The sequence below is a fragment of the Mauremys mutica genome, chromosome 16 (assembly GCF_020497125.1).
Source record: "Mauremys mutica isolate MM-2020 ecotype Southern chromosome 16, ASM2049712v1, whole genome shotgun sequence".
Lineage (NCBI taxonomy): Eukaryota > Metazoa > Chordata > Testudines > Geoemydidae > Mauremys > Mauremys mutica.
Window position 1 is genome coordinate 33,046,486 of NC_059087.1, and position 24,086 is coordinate 33,070,571.

The 24,086-nt window shown below is 53.8% G+C and overlaps 2 protein-coding genes across 3 annotated transcripts; one reads left to right on the plus strand and one right to left on the minus strand.

Annotated features, from left to right (window-relative positions):
- Positions 1-9,503: 9,503 nt before the first annotated feature.
- DUSP18 (dual specificity phosphatase 18) lies at positions 9,504-14,515 on the minus strand. Of its 2 annotated transcripts, none has more exons than XM_044989540.1 (2): positions 14,381-14,515; positions 9,504-10,321 (listed from the first exon to the last, which is right to left on the minus strand). In XM_044989540.1, the coding sequence occupies exon 2, from the start codon at positions 10,263-10,265 to the stop codon at positions 9,699-9,701; it is 567 nt and encodes a 188-aa protein (XP_044845475.1). In that variant the 5' UTR covers positions 10,266-10,321; positions 14,381-14,515; the 3' UTR covers positions 9,504-9,698. The 2 variants fall into 2 exon arrangements, with proteins under 2 accessions (XP_044845475.1, XP_044845476.1); XM_044989541.1 differs by having other exon boundaries at positions 14,363-14,384.
- Positions 14,516-16,907: 2,392 nt separating this feature from the next.
- C16H5orf52 (chromosome 16 C5orf52 homolog) lies at positions 16,908-23,883 on the plus strand. Its single transcript, XM_044990332.1, has 3 exons — positions 16,908-17,095; positions 20,333-20,441; positions 22,272-23,883. The coding sequence occupies exons 1-3, from the start codon at positions 17,019-17,021 to the stop codon at positions 22,527-22,529; spliced, it is 444 nt and encodes a 147-aa protein (XP_044846267.1). The 5' UTR covers positions 16,908-17,018; the 3' UTR covers positions 22,530-23,883.
- The last annotated feature ends 203 nt before the right edge of the window (positions 23,884-24,086 follow it).

The window sequence follows — 24,086 nt, forward strand, 5'->3', positions numbered from 1 at the left end:
TGCTATAGGGGTGCAACAAGGTTCTACCCAAAAGTGAGACTCCTTACAAAGGGAGAGATCAAAGCCCTCACAAGAGTCACCCGAATCATCCCCCGTGAGGCTCGCCACCTGGACCGAACGCATGGCCAATTGACATTTTAACTGTTCAATATTTTTTTTATGGCGAGCACACTGCCGTTGCAGCGTACGACTGAGTACGACTAGTTAAGTCTTTGACAAGTCCCTGAAGGACCAGCACTTGCTTAGCCAGTGCTTCCAGGCGGGTGCGTTCCACCTTTTCCGTCTGGAAGTCCTGTCTTAAGGCTTGCAACTTGTCCTGGGCATAGGGCTGGGTTGCTGCCTGGTTAGTGATCTGCGCTTTCAGTTGCTCAATTTCCACCAGCTGTTGGGTATATACCTCTTCCCTTCACAACTTTTTTTTTTGTTTCAACAACATTTGATACTACATGGCTGCTGCAGTCCAAATTAATCCCACAACTGCCCCTAGGTTTTTACCCTTCAGCTTTTTATACTCGGCATCTAACAAATCCTGCCAAGTCTACACTCTTTTTTGAAGCTCCGCTACGGAATCCCAAGGATTGTATCCCACCTTGGTGAGAGCCCTCTCCAGCTGGGAGAGGTCTTCACCTCCCTTTGAAAGAGGCAGCAGGGTCCCGTCCCTCTTTGCTGCCTCACTCATGGCTCAGGTATCAGGTCCACCTGCCTCCCATGACGCTAGCTGACCGGGCCTTGAACCCATCGTTTATGCCATCACTCACGACTGTGAAACTCCTGAGTCCGCAGCTGTACCCTTCTGTTTCCTGAATATGCTGTCACAATTCCTTAGTACAACTTTTAAGATTTTTTAATTATTTGAGATTTCACGTAGCTCACACTGGCACCAGGGCTTCCAATGTTACTCCACTGGGCCAGAGGGAAAGACTGTGTGGAATCTCGGTGCAGAGGGCGGGGAGCAGCAGGAGCAAGTGCCTTGGCGACCCTATTGCTGCTGAATGGGGTTGGGAGGGGAACAGGATCCCCATTCATCATTCACCTGCCTTGGGACAGGCTGAAGTCTGCTCAAATCATCACTCACTCACCTGTTTGATAGACGGTTGACTGTCCAGACGCTGCAAGCTGTATCTAGGCTGTGCAGCGCTGTGGAGGCTCTAATGATGAATGATTGTCCATGTGTACAGTACAGCTTTTCTGCCTGTAGGAAGCCAAACCATCCAAAATATACTTGCCTTGGGTGAAACATGGCAGCAGCTGATTAATAGCCTACAACACAAACAGCTGGGATAAGCTCTTCAATGGAAACTACAAGGGAAGCAGAATGTAATTCTCCACTTGCAGCATGGCCAGGACGCTGGGGCTAATGCATCCACTCTAGTAAGAAAAGGACCCCTGGAATCTCTCTCGCCTGCAGCCAGTGAGTGCCTCAGGGTGACGCTCTATCCCCTCTAGTGGTGGCTAGGCTACACAGAGAGATTTAGGAGCCTGCTGCAGCCTTGACTACCAAAGCTTAGTTTAGTCAGTAGAGTCTCATACAAAGGATGTAGTTCAATTCCCACTGCTGACAACTCGTGCAGGTGCAAGACATTGCATCATCTTTACATCTTGTCCAGCAGACAACCTCTCCAGTAGCTGGGTGACCCTACCACCACACTGGCAGCTGACTTACTGCATCAGTCAAGAGTTCCCACCCCCACCCCATCACCACTTCCTGCTGTTCCTTAAGAAGTCTCCCCTCTAGGACCTGGCCTGGCTTGCTTGACCTGTTTAGTTCATGCGTGAGAGCCAGTAGGATCACAGCACAAGGTGGTATGTCGACAGGCAATTGCTATTGATGTAGTTAGCATTGTAAAGCTATGGGAACAGCTGCTGCATTTAGCAGGGTCCCTGCCAGGTTACCCTGCACCCTGGGCTCTTTAATGCGCATCAGAAGTTGGGAGCTTTGTTTTACCTCCCTCTCCCTTGAGAATGGGTGCGTTATATGGGCTCCCTGCAGCTGGGTCTCTAGCCCTTAGGGATGGAATGCCTTGACTCTTGTTTCTCTTTTTCAACTCTGTTGATGTAACTTTCCAGCTTTTGGAGCCCTTCCTGGGAGGTGAAATCCACTCATCTGGCAGGATTCAGCACCTGGCAAAGTTTGTGGCGTTTGCTGAACAGAGGTGAACGGGAACTCAGCAGTAAGTGCAGACAGCCCTGTCTGTTCCTATGGACTCAGCTCTGTGTTGCTGGAAAGGGATCAGGTGTTTCTGTAGGGCCTTTACCCGTAAAGTGCAATGTGCAAGTCGTTTGGTGGGATAAGTGCAATCGGTTCAAAGCAGGACTGGCTGCCTCTGTCTGTGCAGTGCCTAGCACAACAGGGGTGCTGCTCCTGAGCAGAGCTACTAACCTAAGCAGTGACTAGTGCTCAGAGCTCATAGAGCTGTGTTGTCTCCAGTATATCCTTCAGCCACCAGCTGCTCTGTTAGAGCCACTTTGGCTCAAGCTGGACCATATGACTTGTAACCTCACAATTAAAGGTGAGGGACCTCCAGCTCCTCCGTTTCATGCCATGTGGGTCCAGTTTTCGGTATGCTGTCCCTGTGGCCTCTGTCAGGCAAGGTCTGCTGCCCCCTCATTAGTGCTCAGCCCTGCATGGCTATGGAGACAGCTTTTGTAGTAATCACTACTTCACTCAGCAGGCTTTTTCTTCTACCAGGGCAGCTGTTATCATGCCAGCTGTGTCAACTTCTGGTTGAACTGTATGGACTCTTCTCTGCCAAGGGAACCTGTGACCCTCTCTTCCCTTTCCTGAAACAATCACCAGCATCTGATTCTCTTGAGGAACTAAATCTACATCTACTTTCGTGCTGCAGAGAAGTTATATAAAGGCACCATTGAAGGACCCCTTACAAAGTGCTCTCTTAAGGGAGACCGTCTTAAAGGTGGCTGAGAATTGTACTCAAAAAGCTGCAAGGAATCTCATAAAAGATTGTGTCAAACTTGCTTAAGATGAAAATGTATTTTATTGTCTAAGACATTGGTGATACCTATACTTTATTTTTATAAAATACTTGAAATATACATAATAAAATAGATGTTTAATGTATAAAAGTTCCTTGTAGCCATGATGTTGATCTGTTTGCTGGTTACTTTAGACATGACATAACATATTTTATTGTTTCTGCTGTTTCATTATAAAAACATATAGCCAATACACAGATCTCTGAAATGCTGACTGTGCACCTTATTGACAGCCCAAGCAATTCAGCTGGTCTCCAAGAGAGGGTGCTGCTGCAGCTGACACAAAACAAATTCTTCCTTGGAAGTATCTTCATCTTAACTCAGCGATTTTCAAACTTTTTTTTCTGGTGACTCAGTTGAAGAAAATTGTTGCTGCCTGTGACCCAACGGAGCTGGGGATGAGGGGTTTGGGGTGTGGGAGGGGCTCAGGGCTGGGGCAGAGGGTTGGGATGCAGGGGTGAGGGCTGTGGGGATTGAAGTGATTTGATGTGGCTGATTGGAGCTTGGCCAATAATTGCAATGCCTGGGGTTGCCCACAAGAGAATTGGATGCTCGATTCCCATTGAATATCAGTGAAATTCATGGGCCTGGCTCCCTGTGTGCTCTGTACTGTATAGGCCACAACTGGGGACCTGGCTCTGTGCAGCTTATGTTCTGAGAAGTGATATGACAGAGAGAATAAAGCTTCAGGCCAGATTCCGCTGCAAACGCAGCTCTTCGTGGAGAGCTTGGCTCCTGTTCTCTTTCTAACATGGCTTTCCTCTGGGGCAGCCTTTGGGCCAAACTCCACAGGACACACTTAGCCCAGAAGTCTGGCCTCCCACCTCTTGGATGTACCAGCACTGGGTCAAAATGACTTGACCCTCCCATGGTAGATACTTGGTAGCAGCTTGCTTTCTCATTCTGGGTGCCTGGCTAGGAGGACCTGATTACACCCTGGTTGGCCCCAGATACAGGTAAAACATGGGGTGCATATGCACGAACGATTGTGCTGTTGCTAACTGAACCAGTGGGATTGCACTGCTGCAGAGCACCCACACTAGAGATCCTGTGTGGAGTACATGGTGCCCCACAGTCACAGCACTTGCTGCCAGCTTTGCAGGGCTTGAGGTTTGCTGTGTTTGGTATCGCTCCCTGCACCAGATTTATGGTATATAGCAGGGGTGGCCAAACTCACTGACCCTCTGAGACAATCTTATGACAATATGACAATCTTCAGAAGTTTGAGAGCCAGGACTTGGGGCTTCAGCCCCGTCTTGGGACCATAGTCCCGTAAGGTGCGCCTGCCCGGGCTCAGGACTTCAGCCCTGGAGGGAGTGGGGGTAGGGTTGCCAGGTGTCTGGTTTTCAACTGGAACGCCCTATCGAAAAGGGATCCTGGCATCTCTGGTCAGCACTGCTGACCAGGCCTTTAAAAGTCCAGTTGGTGGTGGAGCAGGGCTAAGGCAGACTCCCTACTTGCCTTGGCTCCACATGGCTCCCGGAAGCAGCGGTATGTCCCTGTGGCCCCTAGGCGTTGGTGCAGCCAGGGAGCTCTGCATGCTGTCCCGACCCCAAGCGCCGGTTTTGCAATGCCCACTGGCCGGGAACCATGGCCAATGGGAGCTGCAGGGGTGGTGCCTGCATACGGGGCAACACGCAGAGCCGCCTGGCCATGCCTCCACGTAGGAGCTGGAACATGCTGCTGCTTCCAGGAGCTGCCTGAAGTAAGTGCTGCCTGGAGCCTGCACCCCGACCCCGTCCCGTGCCCCAACCCCCTGCTCCAGCCCTGATGCCCTCCCGTCCTCCGAACCCCTTGGTCCCAGCTCAGAGCCTCACCCCAGAGCTCGCACCCCCAACCGGAGCCCTCACCTCCTCCTGCATCCGAACCCTCTCATCCCAGACCCCTCTCCCACACCCTGAACTCCTCATTTCTGGCCCCACCCCAGACCCTGCACCTGCAGCCAGAGCTCTCACTCCTTCCTGCACCCCAGCCTCCTGAGCCAGCCTATTGAAAATGAGCAAGTGAGTGACAGAGATCGGGGGGGAATGGAGTGGGTGGGGGCGTGGCCTCTGAGAAGGGGCGAGGCCTCAGAGGAGGGACGGGGCAAGGGTGTTTGGTTTAGTGTGAGTAGAAAGTTAGCATCCCTAAGTGGAGGCTCAGAGTTTCAGCCCTGCTGGAGGCGCCTGCCCAGGCTCAGGGCTTCAGGTGAAGCCCCGAGACACCCCTCACCATTGGGAAGCCAGAGGCCTAGACAAATTAGAGGATTGGGCCAAAAGAAATATGATGAGGTTCAACAAGGACAAGTGCAGAGTCCTGCACTTAGGACGGAAGAATCCCATGCACTGCTATAGACTAGGGACCGAATGGCTGGGCAGCAGTTCTGCAGAAAAGGACCTAGGGGTTACGGTGGACGAAAAGCTGAATATGAGTCAACAGTGTGCCCTTGTTGCCAAGAAGGCTAATGGCATTTTGGGTTGTATAAGTAGGGGCATTTCCAGCAGATCAAGGGATGTGATCATTCCCCTCTACTCAGCACTGGTGAGGCCTCATCTGGAGTACTGTGTCCAGTTTTGGGCCCCATACTACAAGAAGGATGTGGATAAATTGGAGAGAGTCCAGCGGAGGGCAACAAAAATGATTAGGGGGCTGGAGCACATGACTTATGAGGAGAGGCTGAGGGAACTGGGATTGTTTAGTCTGCAGAAGAGAAGAATGAGGGGGGATTTGATAGCTGCTTTCAACTACCTGAAAGGGGGTTCCAAAGAGGATGGATCTAGACTGTTCTCAGTGGTAGAAGATGACAGAACAAGGAGTAATGGTCTCAAGTTGCAGAGGGGGAGGTTTAGGTTGGATATTAGGAAAAACTTTTTCACTAGTAGGGTGGTGAAGAACTGGAATGGGTTCCCTAGGGAGGTGGTGGAATCTCCTTCCTTAGAGGTTTTTAAGGTCAGGCTTGACAAAGCCCTGGCTGGGATGATTTAGTTGGGTTTGGTCCTGCTTTGAGCAGGGGGTTGGACTAGATGACCTCCTGAGGTCCCTTCCAACCCTGAGATTCTATGATTCTATGATTCTATGTGCATCCCTGATTTTTTTCAGGGCTTGCTGGCCCCACTCAGTCACATGGTGCCACCGAGCCCCCCGCCCCCTCACGAGCTGGGGCCATGGGGAGAAGCAGCACCAAACAGCTCAGAGTTGCAGGGAGAGCTGCTACTTTTGCTGCTGCCTTTCCTGTGGAGCTAAAGCAGTCACCCCTCCCTGCAGCTCCCAGCTGTTTGCCGCTGCCTCTCCACATGGAGCTAACATCTGGGAGCTGCAGGGAAGGGCTGTTGCATGACTCAAGCTGTTGGGAGGGTGGCGAACCTTTAAATTGTGCCCCCCCAGCAGGAACCAGTCATCTCTGGCAGAAGCCCCATGCCCCACTACTCTGCCACAGGGCAGAAGCTCTGAGTCACCCCCACAACTCTGATAGGTGGAGAATGGCAGAGAGGGCTCCGCAAGCCACACTTTAACTGTAAAAGAGCTGCATGTGGCTCGCAAGCTGCAGTCTGGCCACTCCTGGCATATAGAATCTGTTGCACCTGTTCATGTAGCTAGCTGGCTCTGCTTTGAATGGTTCTGGCTGGCATGATGAGCTTTGTGTGTGCCAGTGAGGGGCTGAGGCTGGCCCCTGCTATGCCCTCATGCTTGTACAGATGAGTCTCATCTTACGTGGGGGTTCCGTTCCGCGGTTAGCGCATTAAGCGAAAACTGCATATAGTCAAAATTACCTTGAGTTGAATGGCGTGCAGAATCACCCGTACTACAGGTACAGTATTAAAATTGTTATTTTTCTCTTTGTTTTTGTTTTGTTTTGTTTTTGTTTTTGCCGACCACGAAAAGCTGAAATCGCGCATGTTAAATGCGCGTAAGATGCGACAGATCTGTAGATACCATGGCAGAGTCAGTAGCTGCCTGGCAGTCTCTGGGTCCAGCAGTCTGGGGTCTCTATTGTGGAAGTAGAGAAAGAATTGACAGGGATGTGAAGGGGATTTCAAATCCACGCAATCTCCTTATGTGAGCAAGAGTCGGGCTAGCTGTAACCCTAATAACGCGAGATTTGTAGAAGCAAGGATTGTGTGAGGCAAGTGGGAAAGAACTGTGTGAAAAGTTGTTGCGACCTTGTGTTAGATAAGTATGGAATGTAGACTATAGTCTAAATAGAGGTGAGAAAAATAAGATATCAGGATGATCTATGTATAAACAAATGAAGCTGTTGCTCATTATTGTATGTAACAAAGATATAAATGCTTGCTGAAATTGTTTACCTAGTGAGAGACCTGTTTAGCTCTCTCCCTCCACGCAATTGCTAGAGAAAATAAAGTATCTGACTTGCTGCACCCAACTTGAGAGTGAGACTCTGTTTTTCTCCGACACTCCCAACCAGCCGCCATTCTTGGGCACTGGAGGAGGAAAAAAGCATGACTATTCATAGGTGCCCATGATCCATCAATAATCATGAAGGTGGGCCTGGCTCCACCAATGTTTGGGCCCAGGCCCCAGCCCTCATGCTTTGGAGGGGCCCGCGCCATGGGTCAGCAACGTGGGGTGCTCTCACCTCGGGGGCAGCTCCCAGCACCCCTGTGCTGCAGAGAGTCTCCGCACACTGCCCCCCCTCCCCTGCCACAGCCCATTGGCCAGGAACCCACTGCCTCCACAGCAGGTGGGGGGAGCAGCTCCCAGCCTGGGGCACAGAGCGAGCAGCAGGAGTCTGTCACTATCAGACAGACACACAGACACAGCCAGGGGTTTTGGGGACAGACAAATGGATGGGGGAAAGGAGCAGCGATAGGCACCCCAGGACTGGCATAAAATACACAGTACCGAAGGGGTTTCCGGGGGAGGGGGCTATAGCAACACCCCTATTCTTGTCATTCTGTGACTGACACACTATTTTTGCTACGTTAGTGTTCTGTAACTGAACTAACGGTCTCCCTCTAGGATCCAGAAATCTGACTTCTCTGGGCCCAGCCGGAGGACATCTCCCGGGGCCCCCCATACAGCCTCAATGCCTGCCCTCACCTATGGCAGTGGTGTCCCCAGGAGCTGTTCTTACTCAGTGGGGATGAATGATGCTGAGTCACTAGGGTTTAGTGAGGCTAGCATTAGCTTTGCTGTGTATCTGTGTAACTAATGGCCTGGTCTGTCTGCCTCTTTCAGATCTCAGGGGCAAGGGTGATATTGCTGAGGCAAGAAGCAGACTGAAGTGATCCCATCCCTGCCTCTACACTTTGTGTCAGCTGCAGGTACTACACTCGCACTGAAATAGTGTAGACAAGACCTTGCATCTTGGATAGGATTGGACTGTGCCCCTGAGCCATGCTTCTGCCTTGCATTGTATTTGGGTCATTGTACAGTTCAAGGACAGGGTTAAAATAAGTGTGGGAACCAGCAGACATAAGATGATCTCTCCAGGATACCAGGCTGAAGAGGCAAAACAGTGAACATTGTGTCCATCATTTCTACAGGTTTTAGAGTAGCAGCTGTGTTAGTCTGTATCTGCAAAAAGAACAGGAGTACTTGTGGCACTTTAGAGACTAACAAATTTATTTGAGATAAGCCCACAAAAGCTTATGCTCAAATAAATTTGTTAGTCTCTAAGGTGCCACAAGTACTCCTATCATTTCTACAGCATCTCCTGTTCCTTGAGGCTGAAGAGATCTTCCCCTTCAAACATGGAGATCCTCCTTGCAGCCCTAAGCTTCAGATGCCAGATGCGATGGTTTGAGGCAAGAGTCATGACTAAGACAGCAGCTGCCACTGCTGAAGCCAAAATGGCCAAAGCAAGGACACCTGACAACTTCACTGTAATCCTTCAGGAACTAAAAAGATGGGGCCCGCTCCTGAAAGGTTCTGTGTCCCAGAATCCCATAGGATCAGGCGAGTTTGTAGGAAGGCTGGTGATCTTGTGATACTGATCAAAACTGCCATGTAGGAACCCCCTGTCTGCCTGTTTCCTGGTCCCATTTTCTCTCTGCACAGGCTGGCAGTGCTGCAGAGGCAGAACCTTGAGCCCTAAGAGGTTGTGGGTGTGGGAGTCACCAGGTTTTTGCACAGCAATTCTCTCAGATAATTAAGATTTCTGAAGGGAGATGTGCCTATGCATCCTCCAGCAGAAAGGCATTGGGGGCAATGAGGTGCAGAGGTGAAAGGAGAAGGCAGGGAATCCTTAAGCCTCTGGCAACAGGGATGCAGAGGACATCTCTAGCATCTCTGCAGTACAGCAGAGGATGGGACTTGAGGTCAGTTTTTCTGAACACTTCATTTCAATTCCTATTTAGAAAAATAATTGTTGGCAACTTTCCCATTGTTCTGAGTTTCTGCTGGAATCTATCCCTGAGCATGAACAGAGCCAGAGATGGCTAACATCTCGCTATGCTGGGATAAAAGGATGCTTTCTAAACACATACCAGTAGCACTGAGACAGCACCTAGAGCTCCTGTGAGAATTCAATAGAAATGGGATGTGAAACCCAATGATGTAGTTTAAATTTGGTTTTATTTATAGTAAAAATCAGACGGTCCCATTCGTCTCAGCTAATCCCCTATACTTATACTAGCAGGGAGCAACGCAGCAAACCTCACCGGGCTGAAGAGTTTATTGTCCAAGTTCCAAATGTGATCAAGCTGAGCTGCCCCTTCATTTTCCCTCTGGGCTCCTTCACAAGATGTGGTAAAGCTGGTTAGTCAAAACGCTATCATTATTCTTACTTCATTTTCATAGAGATCTGGAATCAAGCCCAGTGGAGAGTTGACCATTCGGACTGTATTGGTGCCGAAGAGTTTATACTCGTACTGGACAAGCTGTCGCCAGAGCCCATTGTTAGGTCTGATGATGGGGCGGCAGGACTTGACCCAGGCATGAGCATTCACTAGAGACATGGCATGGTACTTCATCAAATAGGCCAGGCACAGGGCAGCTGACCTGCTGATGCCTGCAGCGCAGTGTAGCAGTGTCCGGCCTTGCTGCAGGTCCACGCTATGGATCCTATCTGCCACGGGGTCGAAGTAATCGTAGAGGCGAGAGATGGGGGTGTCAGTTACAGGGATGTGCATGTAGTGAATGTCTGGATAGAAGGTGTTCACCACCTCCACGGACACATTGATGACAGTAGTGATTTGGCTGGCAAAGAGCAGGAGCTTGTTATTGGCAGCCGTACCATTGCTGAGGTACAGGCTACTGGTGATCCGGGACAGGCCATAAATGGACGGATGCCTGAATAAGATGGGAATAGAGCCAAAAACTGTATTCATTAAGGCAAACTTTATAAACCAGCTGTAACGGAGGGCTGCATCGTCACGCTCTTTGCCTAGAGAAAACAGAGAGAAGACACTTGGGAGACTGAAGACAGTAGCTTGCTGCCATCAAACTAGTAAAGGTGAAGTTTTCACTTGCTTTAAAAATTAATTAGACCTAGAATCATCCATGTTAAAGATGGGGAAGCCGTCTTAGGCCTCATCCAGTCAGGGGCGGCTCTAGGAATTTGGCCACCCCAAGCAAATTCCGCGGCTCCGGGAGACCTCTTGCAGACGTGCCTGCGGAGGGTCCACTGGTCCCGCGGCTCCGGTGGAGCATCCGCAGGCATGACTGCGGAAGGTCCACCGGAGTCGCCTGCCGCCCTCCCGGCAAAATGCCGCCCCAAACGCGCGCTTGGCGTGCTGGGGTCTGGAGCCGGCCCTGCATCCTGTCCAGCTCCCAGCCAATGCATGATCGCTTTATAAATGCAAAGTGATTCCATCTGATGTCACAAGTGAAGGGGGTTTTCACTCCTTCTCCAGGATACTATTCCACGGCCCAATGGAGTTCACGCTCAGGACAGGCAAGCTGCCAAACAAATCCAAGAGCAGGTGCAGTAAGCACACTCTGTACCACAAACACCGGCAGCACGCCTTAGCCTGACTTGCAAGGATGCCCTAGATGTCGACTAGGGAAGGGCATTGCAGGATAACGGACCCACAATGGAGGAGGCACTGTGCCCAGTTCTCTAGGGACACATCTAAACCCACCAATCTCAGCTACTGTATTAGAACAATGGCTCTTAACCTTTCCAGGCTACTGTACCCCTTTCAGGAGTTTGATTTGTCTTGCCTACCCCCAAGTTTAATCTCATTTAAAAACTACTTGCTTACAAAATCAGACATAAAAATACAAGTGTGGCAGCACACTGTTACTGAAAAATTGCTGACTTTCTAATTTTTACCACATAATTATAAAATAAACCAATTGGCATATAAATACTGTTCTTACATTTCAGTGTATAGTCTATAGAGCAGTATAAACAAGTCATTATCTGTATGAAATTTTAGTTTGTACTGACTTTGCTAGTGCTTTTTTATGTAGCCTGTTGTAAAACTAGGCAAATATCTAGATGAGTTTATGTACCCCTGGAAGACCTCTGCATCCCCCTAGGGCAGTGGTTCCCAAACAGGGGTTCGTGAACCCTTGGGGGTTCGCAAAATGTTACAGGGAGTTCTCGGGAAAAAATTCCCTAATGGCGGACAGAGCTGTCCCTGGGAACCTTGGGCAGCACAGGGCTAGCAGCCAGAGTCCAGGGGACTTCCAAGAGCTATGCAGATCAAAGCAAGCATATCCATCACACTGAGGAGATTTAAACTTCAAGAATCCTTATAAGAAATGGAAAGGGAAGTGGGTATTTTCTGCTGTTTCTAAAATTAAATAGGCTGCTAGTGTTGTTTTTCAAAATATTATGAAGAACAAGTTTAAGCTTTGTTGTAACGTGTTTTGTTTGCCTGGATGGCTCAAGACCCAAACGTTTGTGTAGGAGGAACTCTGTATTTGAGCTGGCTTCTTAAATACCTTCATGCTGTTTCACATCTGATACTCCTTGATGAAACATAGGAGCCTTGTCTTATAACAGGCTTAGTCAAAGTGATACAAGCTACAAAAGTGAGATCTTGAAAGAGTTTTGCCATTTTCATAATGTAATAAAATTAATACTGCAATGACAAATAATAATAAATAATAGTGTGTAATAAGCATGTCATTAAAAAATTATATTTCCAAGAACATTGCTTTTATAATTTATGCTCAGGTAAGGGAGAAAATCCCTAGACATATTCATTTTTAGGAGGGGGTTCGCAAGACTTGACATTTTAGTGAAAGGGGTTCATGGGTTGTTAAAGTTTGGGAACCACTGCCCTAGGGGTACCCCAGGTTGAGAATCACTGTATTAGAATACAGGCTCTCTCTCAGGTAGACAAGTCCTTGTTAAACAATACTAAGCAGCAATTAAACAGGGCTCATAATTAGCTCCACTCCTTCTCCAGCTTTCATAACAAGTTAGAAATGTACAGGAGCCCACTGGATGATACTGAGCTATGGCCAAAAGGAAGGAAAAACCCAGGCCCTATATTGTACACTGGTAGGAACTCAGGCCCTATATTGTACAGTGGTATTGTACAGAGAGGGCTGGGCAGCAGCATGAACCACTGGGGCCAGCCTTGCTTTTTCCAGCCAGGTGGAATCTGCGGTGGGCAGCCTCATGCTTGGATATTTATATATAGGCTTGGCAGAATCTGATTTTTTTTTTAATTATTTCAACAGATATGTATTTTTTAAATTAAATGGTTACTGATTTAAATGTCTGCATTTTGGCATGAATATGGGGGGTCAATATAAAGCAGCATTATTCTTTGTATGTCTGTAACTTCTATCAGCCACGGAAATATTTTTTTCATTGGTTTACGTGTATAAAGTAAAACCGACATTTACTGATAAAAATCTAATCCTTCCATGCCTATGTGGATGAAAAGTTTTATAGAAACATAAAATGATTTATTATGGGTTTAAAATTATGAGGTTAGGTTACAAACATGGGTTATGTATTAACTGCAGTCAATGCTTGCAGTTTACTGGTTATGAGCTTGGGTTATGTATAGGGTTAAGATTGAGTTGTGTGTTTCAGATTATGTTGCACATGAGAGTTACAGCTGTGGGTTAGAGTTATAAATATGGACTGGATTTGGCATGACCAGTTATAGGTTTCAGGTAAATGGTTCATTTTACATTCAGGGTTATGGATTGCTGGTGACAGTAAAGATCAGCATTAGGATTCATTTACAGATTGTTACTGTTTGTGAGTTAGGGTTACTTCTATGATAAATTATAGTTTGTAAAGTGCACTGAACTCCTCAAATGGCAGGTACTATGTAAATTCAAAGTGCTAGGATCAGAATTTACACTCTCAGGTGCTTATCTGCTCTCTTTCCCACTGACCCTTAGTGGAACTGGTTCCCTTTTGGTGCAGAACACTGCTGTTTCTGCTTTAGGATTACACTCCTGCTCTATCTCTATGAAATTGTGGCAACTATAGCAGCAAACAGGAGCAGGGGGGCATGCTATCTCCTGCAGCTTAGGGTACTGCAACACAGCTGAATTCAGAGTGCTTCGAGGCCATTTCTGCATCCCAAAGCTACCGTTTGGCCACCCCTGCACAGCTGCAGAAACAGTCTCACAAGGTTACATAAAGTGCAAGGTGAAAGATAGCCAATGACCTCAAAACAATGCAAAATGGGGAGAAGTGGAGAAATTAAATGGGTTACTTTTCTATCATTACAATAATTTCAAATCCTAATGCACCAAAGGATCCCACAATGCTTAACAAACCATTGTACACACAGCAACCACTGCCCACAGCCAGAATGCACCCACTTCTGAGTCCACAATAGTTTAGGGCAGAAGGTGTAGAAAACCCGTGAGCTGAATGTGTGTGTGGCTTTCAAGAATGGGAACGTGTGGGAGTAAACACTGAAAGGCTGCCCCTTTGTAAAGGTGGTGGTGGGGGGATTCTCACTTGTAACCTTTTTGTTTGAATATAGGACTCCGACAGCCTCCGTGCTGTAAATACTGGTGACTTATTATCATTCTGTTTACAGCCCAGTGTGGTTATTTATCGGTATTGCGGTTGTGTCTAGCAGCCCCGGCATGGCCCAGGACTCCGTGGTGCCCGGCGCTGTACAGCCTGCCCCAAAGCGCGAGCACCGGAAGGCAGGTGACCCACGCAGGGAGGCTTAGTGGGCGCTGGCCCCGGACAAGGGTGAGTCAGCACCGCCCCAAGAGGGGAGCTGCTGGGTGGGGAGGGCTGTGCTGTGCTGTACCCGCCAGCGGGCGGCCAGTGTTCAAGCCGCTCCGCAGCCCGGCGAGGCCCAGCGGGCGGAGGCTCCGCGGCGGGAAGCCCCCCTCGCTCCTCACAGAAATAACCAGCCGCGAAGGGCTCCCGGAGCTGGGGCCTTCCCGCGACCCTGCTGCGGGCGGGCTGGGCCGGGGGCCCGGGAGGGCAGCAGTGACCCCCGGGAGATGGGCTGGGAGGCCCCCGCCCGGCTGTGCTCACCCCCGGGCCCGCACTCACCACCGGGGCCCCCCGGCGCCGCCTCCTGCCTCTGACCCCGACACCGCCCAGCTCCCCGGTCTCCGGGGCAACCGGCCACGGGGCCCGCGCAGGGACAATCGCCGCCGCCTCCAGCGCTGCGGGACGAACCCGAGACCCACCAGGGCCCGGGATCCCGCACCTCGCCGATCTCCCCGAGCCCCCCCCCGGACCGCCACCGCCCCCCCGGGATCCCGCACCTCGCCGATCGCCCCGAGCCCCCCCCCCCGGACCGCCACCGCCCCCCCGGGATCCCGCACCTCGCCGCTCTCCCCGACTCCCCCCCCCCCCGGACCGCCACCGCCCCCCCCGGGATCCCGCACCTCGCCGATCCCCCAGATCTCCCCGGACCCCTCCCCGGACCGCCACCGCCCCCGGGATCCCGCACCTCGCCGATCCCCCAGATCTCCCCGGACCCCTCCCCGGACCGCCACCGCCCCCGGGATCCCGCACCTCGCCGATCTCCCCGATCCCCCCCCCCGGACCGCCACTGCCCCCCCGGGATCCCGCACCTCGCCGATCTCCTACCCGACCCCCCCCCCCCCGGACCGCCACCGCCCCCCCGGGATCCCGCACCTCGCCGATCTCCCCGAGCCCCCCCCCCCCGGACCGCCACTGCCCCCCCGGGATCCCGCACCTCGCCGATCTCCCCGAGCCCCCCCCCCCCCGGACCGCCCCCTCCCCCCAGCTATCCCGCACCTCGCCCACCTCCCCGCCCCCCCCCGGACCGCCACCGCCCCCCCGGGATCCCGCACCTCGCCGATCTCCCCGACCCCCCCCCGGACCGCCACCGCGCCCCCGGGATCCCGCACCTCGCCGATCTCCCCGAGCACCCCCCCGGACCGCCACCGCCCCCCCGGGTTGCCTCACGTGGCCTATCTCCCGGCCCCCCGACGGACCGCCACCGACCCCCCGGGATCCCGCGCCTCGCCGATCTCCCCGACCCCCCCCGGACCGCCACTGCCCCCCCCGGGATCCCGCGCCTCGCCGATCTCCCCGACCCCCCCCCGGACCGCCACCGCCCCCCCGGGATCCCGCACCTCGCCGCCCTCCCCGGACCCCCCCCCCGGACCGCCACCGCCCCCGGGATCCCGCACCTCGCCGATCTCCCCGAGCCCCCCCCCCGGACCGCCACCGCCCCCCCGGGATCCCGCACCTCGCCGATCTCCCGAGCCCCCCCCCGGACCGCCACCGCCCCCCCGGGATCCCGCACCTCGCCGATCTCCCCGACCCCCCCCCGGACCGCCCCCCCCCCCCCCGGGATCCCGCACCTCGCCGATCTCCCCGAGCCCCCCCCCCGGACCGCCACTGCCCCCCCGGGATCCCGCACCTCGCCGATCTCCCCGAGCCCCCCCCCCCCCGGACCGCCACCGCCCCCGGGATCCCGCACCTCGCCGATCTCCCGGCCCCCCCCCGGGACCGCCCCCGCCACCCCGGGATCCCGCACCTCGCCGATCGCCCCGAGCCCCCCCCCCCCCCCGGACCGCCACCGCCCCCCCGGGATCCCGCACCTCGCCGATCTCCCAGACCCCCCCCCCCCGGACCGCCACCGCCCCCCCGGGATCCCGCACCTCGCCGATCTCCCCGACCCCCCCCCGGACCGCCACCGCCCCCCCGGGATCCCGCACCTCGCCGATCTCCCCGGACCCCTCCCCGGACCGCCACCGCCCCCGGGATCCCGCACCTCGCCTATCTCCCCGACCCCCCCCCCGGACCGCCACTGCCCCCCCGGGTTGCGTCACCGCGGCGATCTCGTCGCCACCCCCCGTACCGCCACCGCCCCCCCGGGATCCCGCGCCTCGCCGATCTCCCCGACCCCCCCCGGACCGCCACTGCCCCCCCCGGGATCCCGCGCCTCGCCGATCTCCCCGACCCCCCCCCGGACCGCCACCCGCCCCCGGGATCCCGCACCTCGCCGATCTCCCCGACCCCCCCCCTCGACCGCCACTCCCCCCCGGGGATCCCGCACCTCGCGGTCCTCCCCGCCCCCCCCGGACCGCCACCGCCCCCCCGGGATCCCGCACCTCGCCGATCTCCCCGCCCTGCCCCCGGACCGCCACCCCCCCCCCCCGGGATCCCGCACCTCGCAGATCTCCCCGACCCCCCCCCGGACCGCCACCGCCCCCCCCGGGATCCCGCACCTCGCCGATCTCCCCGACCCCCCCCCTCGACCGCCACTGCCCCCCCGGGATCCCGCACCTCGCCGATCTCCCCGACCCCCCCCGGACCGCCACCGCCCCCCCGGGATCCCGCACCTCGCCGATCTCCCCGACCCCCCCCGGACCGCCACCCCCCCCCCCGGGATCCCGCACCTCGCAGATCTCCCCGACCCCTCCCCGGACCGCCACCGCCCCCCCCGGGATCCCGCACCTCGCCGATCTCCCCGACCACCCCCGGACCGCCACCGCCCCCCCCGGCATCCCGCACCTCGCCGATCTCCCCGACCCCCTCCCCCCGGACCGCCACCGCCCCCCGGGATCCTGCACCCCCCGAGCCTCCCTCGGGATCCCGCCTCGGATCGCCACCCACCAGACCCCTCCTCCCCCCGGCCATTGTGACACGCCCGCCCCCCGAGGCAGGGGCCCGGCTCGGCCCGGCCCAGCCCAACCGAGCCGGCGGGATGGAGGAGCAGAAGGTCTCGCGGCCCCGGGTCACCTTCTTCCAGCCCCGCGTCAACCAAGTGCTGGTGCTGTTCAGGTGCTGGTCCGTCCGGCCAAAGGGCACAGGGACCCCCCACTACACAGGGACCCCCCACTACACAGGGACCCCCCCCTTCTACCCCTTGGCACAAGAGGACCCCCCCCTTCTACGCCTTGGCACAGGGACCTCCCACTGCACAAGGACCCCCCCCCCACACCCCACTTCTATCCCTTGGCACAGAGACCTCCCACTGCACAGGGACCCCCGCCCCCCATTTCTACCCCTTGGCACAGGGATCCCCCACTGCACAGGGACCCCCGTACCCACTTCTACCCATTGGCACAGGGACCTCCCATTGCACAGGGACCCCCCAGCCCTCCACTTCTGTCTCTTGGCACAGGGACCCCACACTGCACAGGGACCCCTGCCCCCCACTTCTACCCCTTGACACAGCGACCCCCCACTCCTACCCCTTGACACAGGGACCCCCACTACACAGTGACCCCCACTTCTACCCCTTGGCACAGGAGGACCCCCACCCCCCACTTCTATCCCTTGGCACAGGGACCCCCACTGCACAGGGACCCCTGCCCCCCACTTCTACCCCTTGACACAGCGACCCCCCACTCCTACCCCTTGACACAGGGACCCCCACTTCTACCCCTTGGCACAATAGGACCCCCACCCCCCACTTCTATCCCTTGGCACAGGGACCCCCACTGCACAGGGACCCCCCCTTCTACCCCTTGGCACAGGAGGACCCCCACCCCCCACTTCTATCCCTTGGCACAATAGGACCCCCACCCCCCACTTCTATCCCTTGGCAGAGGGATCTCCCACTGCACAAGGACCCCCCACCCCCCACATCTACCCCTTGGCACAGGCACCTCCCACTGCACAGGGACCCCCGCCCCCCCACTTCTACCCCTTGGCACAGAGACCTCCCACTGCACAGGGACCCCCCCCACTCTCCACTTCTATCCCTTGACACAGGGACCCCCACTGCACAGGGTCCCCCGCCCCCCACTTCTACCTCTTGGCACAGGGACCCCCCACTACACAGGGATCCCCCCTCCCCCCACTTCTACCCCTTGGCACAGGGACCCCCCCACTACAGAGGGACCCCCCCTTCCATCACTTGGCACAGGGACCTCCCACTGCACAGGGACCCCCAGCCCCCACTTCTACCCCTTGGCAGAGGGATCTCCCACTGCACAAGGACCCCCCACCCCCCACATCTACCCCTTGGCACAGGCACCTCCCACTGCACAGAGACACCCCCCCACACCCCACTTCTATCCCTTGGCACAGAGACCTCCCACTGCACAGGTTACCCCACCCCCCACTTCTACCCCTTGGCACAGGGACCACCACTGCACAGGGTCCCCACCCACCACTTCTACCCCTTGGCACAGGGACCCCCCACTACAGAGGGACCCCCCCCCTTCCATCCCTTGGCACAGGGACCTCCCACTGCACAGGGACCCCCACCCCCCACTTCTACCCCTCGGCACAGGGACCCCCCACTGCACAAGGACCTCCCACCCCCCACATCTACCCCTTGGCACAGGCACCTCCCACTGCACAGGGACCCCCACGCCCCACTTCTACCCCTTGGCACAGGGACCTCCCACTACACTGGGACCCTCCCACACTTCTACCCCTTGGTACAGGGACCCCTGCCCCCACTTCTACCCCTTGGCACAGAGACCTCCCACTGCACAGGGACCCCTGCCCCCACTTCTATCCCTTGGCACAGGGACCCCCACTGCACAGGGTCCCCTGCCCCCCACTTCTATCCCTTGACACAGGGATCTCCCACTGCACAAGGACCCCCCACCCCCCACATCTACCCCTTGGCACAGGCACCTCCCACTGCACAGGGACCCCCACCCCCCACTTCTACCCCTTGGCACAGGGACCTCCTACTGCACAGGGACGCCCCTGCCCCCCACTTCTACCCCTTGGCACAGGGCCCCCCCCTGCACAGGAACCCCCTGCACAGGGACCCTGATGTCCAACTCTCACCTCTGGGCACAGGGACCCTACCGTCACACCCTCTATGCCCCACTCTCATTCCCTGACCCAGAGATTTTCCGCCACCCATTCTCACTCCTGGGCACAAGGGTTCCCCCTAGCACAGGTACACAGCCCTGCCCTACACAGGGACTCTCCATCCCCCCACTCTTGCTCCTGGACAGGGACCCCCTCACACACACATACACATAGGGCACACTCCTGCCCCACAGAGGGACCTCTCACCTCAGGCACAGGGAGGGAGCGTCCTGCTCCCCCGTCACCCTGGCCACAGGTAGCCCTTTTTCTTTCTCACCTCCCCTTGGGGACAGGAATCTCCTTCCACAACACCTTTCCTCCTATTGACGGGCCTTTCCTGCTCTCAGTCTGAACACACACACACACACACACACACACACACACACACACACACACACACACACACACACACACACACACACACACACACACCCGTGTGGGTACATCTCTAAGGCAGGTTTATTAGGGAAATGGGAGGGGGAAGGAGATGATGCTCTGTAATTTTTTGGTTGAAGGGAGCAATTGAGATAAGTGTATTGGCGGGATGGTGGGGAGGACTGAGCTGTCTATTCACTGAGGGGCTGGGATGAGAGGAGAGAGTGCAGTGTATTTAGTGGCAGAAAGGGCTAGACTACATGTTCTTGGGATGAGGGTTGTTGGTGGCTGGGCTAGAGTTTCCCTCTCTAAGGGCAGGTCTACACTATGGGGGAAAATCTATATAAGATACGCAACTTCAGCTATGTGAATAACGTAGCTGAAGTCCAAGTATCTGATATCGAATTACTTACCGTCCTCACAGCGTGGGATCGACGTCCGCGGCTCCCCATGTCGACTCCGCTACCGCCGTTCGCGTTGGTGGTTACGGGGTCGACATGAGTGCGTTCGGGAATCGATATATCGCGTCTAGATGAGACGCGATATATCGATCCCCAAGAAATCGATTGCTACCCGCCGATACGGCGGGTAGTGAAGACATACCCTGAGAGACCCTGATAGAAATCCTGTATACTGGGTGGAAGATTCGGTGTGACCCTCTGAGTTAGGAGGCTCAGACTTCAGTGTTAAATATCTGAAACTTAAAATACACACCTTTGAGCCAAGTAACATCAGCAAAGAACGTGAACTCTTGAGTGAGGAAGGGTGACTCCATCACCGGGTGGTGTCTGGCTTGCGGGGCTGTGAACAGTAGAGCTGAGCAAGCAATGGCAAAACTATAACAAGGCCCCTTTCCCCCCTCAGTCTGTTCAATGGCAGTGAAGTGGCTGTGAAGAGGTTTTTGCCAAAGAGTCACTTATCCACAGTCATCATCCGTGACAACACCAGCGTCCAGCGAATTCAGGAGATCAAGGTACCCTCCAACCCTTTCTCTGACATTTGGAGAGACCCCCAGCACAATGACTAGAGGAAGCCAGGACCCTACCCCCAGCACACTGAACTCCTTTCTGAAATAGAGGTGAAGAGCTCTGTACCCCTGCTCCAAGGTCCTGAGCTATCTCATCCCAGAATAAAAGCATTGTTGACTTCATTTAGAAATTAGCTGAAATGGCTGCTGGCCCAGGGACCATAGTGAGAAAGAAGGTCTGGTTTCAAGGCTTGAATCCAGTTGTCTTGCTGTGAAGGTTGGGAACACCAAGGAGGCAACATTCAATTCCTAGTGTAAAAGGAGGGTTTGTTTGCTGCACCAGTGAGCCCTGCTGGTCATGTCTGGGGAAAGGTCTAGGGAGGTCTAGGTTGGATATTAGGAAAAACTATTTCACTAGGAAGGTGGTGAAGCACTGGAATGGGTTACCTAGGGAGATGGTGGAATCTTCATCCTTAAAGGTTTTTAAGGCCTGGTTTGACAAAGCCCTGGCTGGGATGATTTAGTTGTGGTTGGTCCTACTTTGAGCAGGGGGTTGGACTAGATGACCTCCTGAGGTCTCTTCCAATCCTAATCTATGATTCTAGAATTCTATGACTTCTCAATGGAGCCCCTTCTACCTTCTCTGCAGCAGAAGACTTTGGGAGGCCACCTCTGATTATGGATGAGGCAGGATCTGAGGACCATCTTATTCATGATGTGTCCTATAAGTGCTGAGCACTCTGGTCCCGATCAACAGAGCACTGGAGCACATGCTTAACTGTAAGTGCACAGGTAGTGTCATTGTCTCCACTGACATTAGTCATGTGATTCAGTGCTCTGTTGGATCAGGGCGAACCTTGCAGGATCTCTACCCAAGGGCTCTCCTCATGGGAGTGGGAAGCTAGAGGGAGAGAGAGCATTTTGAATAAGGAAGCCTTCGGCTTTTCATGAAGGCTCGGGTAGAGTGCTGATTCTCCCTCATGATCTTAAAAGATGGGTGTTTTCTCATTGGCATGACCTGTCTGGGAGTTAGTCTATTATGGAACATTAAGACCATAGGGAATCTCTATCCTCTGGGATGTTAGGGGGCTGAAGCTGGACAAGGAGTGATGAGCCTGCTCAAAATATCCAGGAAGAGCAAGCAGTGCTTGTTATGCAGGACTGACACATAAAGCATGGAGACCCAGCTCCTCAAAGATATCTCCAGTTAGGTGCCTTTGAGCATCTGGCCCTGACCACCCAGCTCTGTGAGAGTGGGAAATAGCCACAGCTGTTGGGCGTTTACAAGATTTCAGGAATCAGTTCCCTCTTGTTCTGCTCCACTTGGTTGTAGATAACACATTGATGGGCACATTAGAGATACCAGGGGAGATTACCTCATCTCAGCACTGCACAGATTGGGGTCCTTGTGTACTACTCAGGTTCTTATCCCTATGATAGCAGAACAATGATACAGATATTAAACAAGGAGACTGGCCCTACACACAACTCAATGGCATTTCTGTCTGTATGCAAGGCAGTAACTTTTGAACACTGCATCCAGTCAATTCCAGAATGTCAGGGAGTGTTCTTGGCCTTAGTGGGCAGTACTCTGTTGATCCTGGTGAAAGCCAGAAAAGCCGGTCAGGAGTCAGAGGCACTTGACCAACCTTCCCAGGCCAATGTTCAGAGAATGGTTAATGCATTCAGAAGCCCTCTCAATCAGCAGTAAGGGAGTTACTGTGAAAGCCCTGGGAGTGGGGGAGGATCCTGGAGGACACCTCTTTCCCCATTTTGGAGCTTTTATGAACCATCACTGGGTCCTGTGCTGAAAATCACACATTTGTTGTCCTAAAGGTAAATCACTTGGAGGAGACAAGAATAAAGACCAGCCACTTTTATGAGCATTTAAAGAAGAAGTTCATGAGTGACCAGCAGAAGAAGATATCACGGTGGAAGAAGGAGTCTGATAAATTTGGGAAAATACTGGAGCTGATCAATCAGAGAACCAAGAACTTGGCTATCGCTTCTGCTAGTCTGACTATGAGGAAGTCACAAGAAGGCAATCAGAAAACAATCCCCAAGAAAGAAACAACCGTGATGTTTGAAAAATGATCCAAAGAGGCGTTCATCCAGCACCTCAGTCAGGCTGTTTTCTTAGTTTCTAATGAGTTTCTTTCCAACATCTCTGACACTCAGTTTGTCTTTTTAGCAAAGAGGAGGAGATGGAGAGAGTTAAAGCTAGCACAGGTCTCAGTTGTTTCAGCAATAAACTAATAGAAATGCACTGAATAGCTATTCCCTTTCTGCTGCTTCTCTTGATAATCTGTTTTGAACAGATGAGTTTAAGTCTCTAGGGATGGTGAGTGAAGTGGAGCTGAGAGCAGTGCAGTAAGGGACAGATGTAGGAAGGAAAGAATTATCGAAGGACTGATTTGCACTTTTAGAACAGAAACATACTTTATTTGAGTGGAACTTTCTACATGGCTTATGCCCCTGTAGAGGTTTAACCTGAATCCAAATGGAAAGGGTAGGAGCTTGTCTGAGGACAAACAGATTTCTGGGAATGTTGGCACAAGCTCCATGAGGCTGAAGAAGTCCCTTGTGGGGGAGGAGGGAGAGGGATTGCTTGCTGGAGGAGGTTGGGAGTAAGAGAAAGGGGTGAGGAGCTGAGACTGAGAAAATGCCTTCAGTACTTTAGGTGTGATTTCTGGGGAAGCAGTACTCATAGAATCAGAGATTCCAAGGTCAGAAGGGACCACTGTGATCATCTAGTGTGACCTCCTGTATCACACAGGCCAGCGAACTGCCCTAAGTAATTCCAAGGGCAGAGCTTTTAGAAAAACACCTTGTCTTGATTTAAAAATTGCAAGTGTTGATGAATCCACCACATCCCTTGGTAAATTGTTCCAATGGTTAATTACTCTCACTGTTAAAAATGTACGCCTTATTTCCAGTCTGAATTTGTCTAGTTTCAATTTTCAGTCCTTGGAGTGTGATTGATACCTTGCGCTGCTAGATTGAAGAGCTCATCATTAAATGTCTGTTTCCCAAAAGTATAGACTGCAATCAAATCACCCCTTAACCTTCTCTTTGTTAAACTAAATGTATTGAGCTGCTCGAGTCTATCACTGTAAGGCATGTTTTCCAATCCTTTAATCATTCTCTTGGCTCATCTCTGAACCTTCTCCAGTTTATCAGCATCCTTCTTAAACTGTGGACACCAGAACTGGACCCAGGTTTCCAGCTGTGGCTGCACCAGCGCCAAATACAGAAGTAAATTACCCTCTCTGGGTCCTCTATATCCCCCATTGCCCCAGTGCACCTTGCTAACCCTCTATCCCTAATCCCCGCATTCACTTATTTTGGGTTCCCATGGACATCCCTACCTCACAGTCCGGTGCTCCCCCATATATCCCAGGCAGTCATTCACAAGCCTGAGCCCCCCACTGCCTACCAACCTTCTCCATCAATGACCCCTGTGGACCCTGTGGCCGGGAAGAGGGGGCATGCTTCCATCTTGGCTGGGCTTGGTGTGTACAGGAGCGAATCTCTTCCTGTCTTGAGAATGTTGAGCTGAAGGTTTTTTGCTCCCTCAGGGTGGGGTTCTCTCTGCCCCTGCAGTCCCTGTAGTGTGGCTGAGCTCTTGTCATGTTCCTTTTGTCATTTAGT

Bases quoted from the DNA above. Each gene is read 5' to 3' on its own strand.
- DUSP18 (XM_044989540.1), bottom strand. From the start codon at position 10,265: ATGAATACAGTTTTTGGCTCTATTCCCATCTTATTCAGGCATCCGTCC.
- C16H5orf52 (XM_044990332.1), top strand. From the start codon at position 17,019: ATGGAGGAGCAGAAGGTCTCGCGGCCCCGGGTCACCTTCTTCCAGCCC. The intron at 17,096-20,332 runs GTGCTGGTCCGT...TTCCCCCCTCAG, and splicing joins CAAGTGCTGGTGCTGTTCAG to TCTGTTCAATGGCAGTGAAG. The intron at 20,442-22,271 runs GTACCCTCCAAC...GTTGTCCTAAAG, and splicing joins AGCGAATTCAGGAGATCAAG to GTAAATCACTTGGAGGAGAC.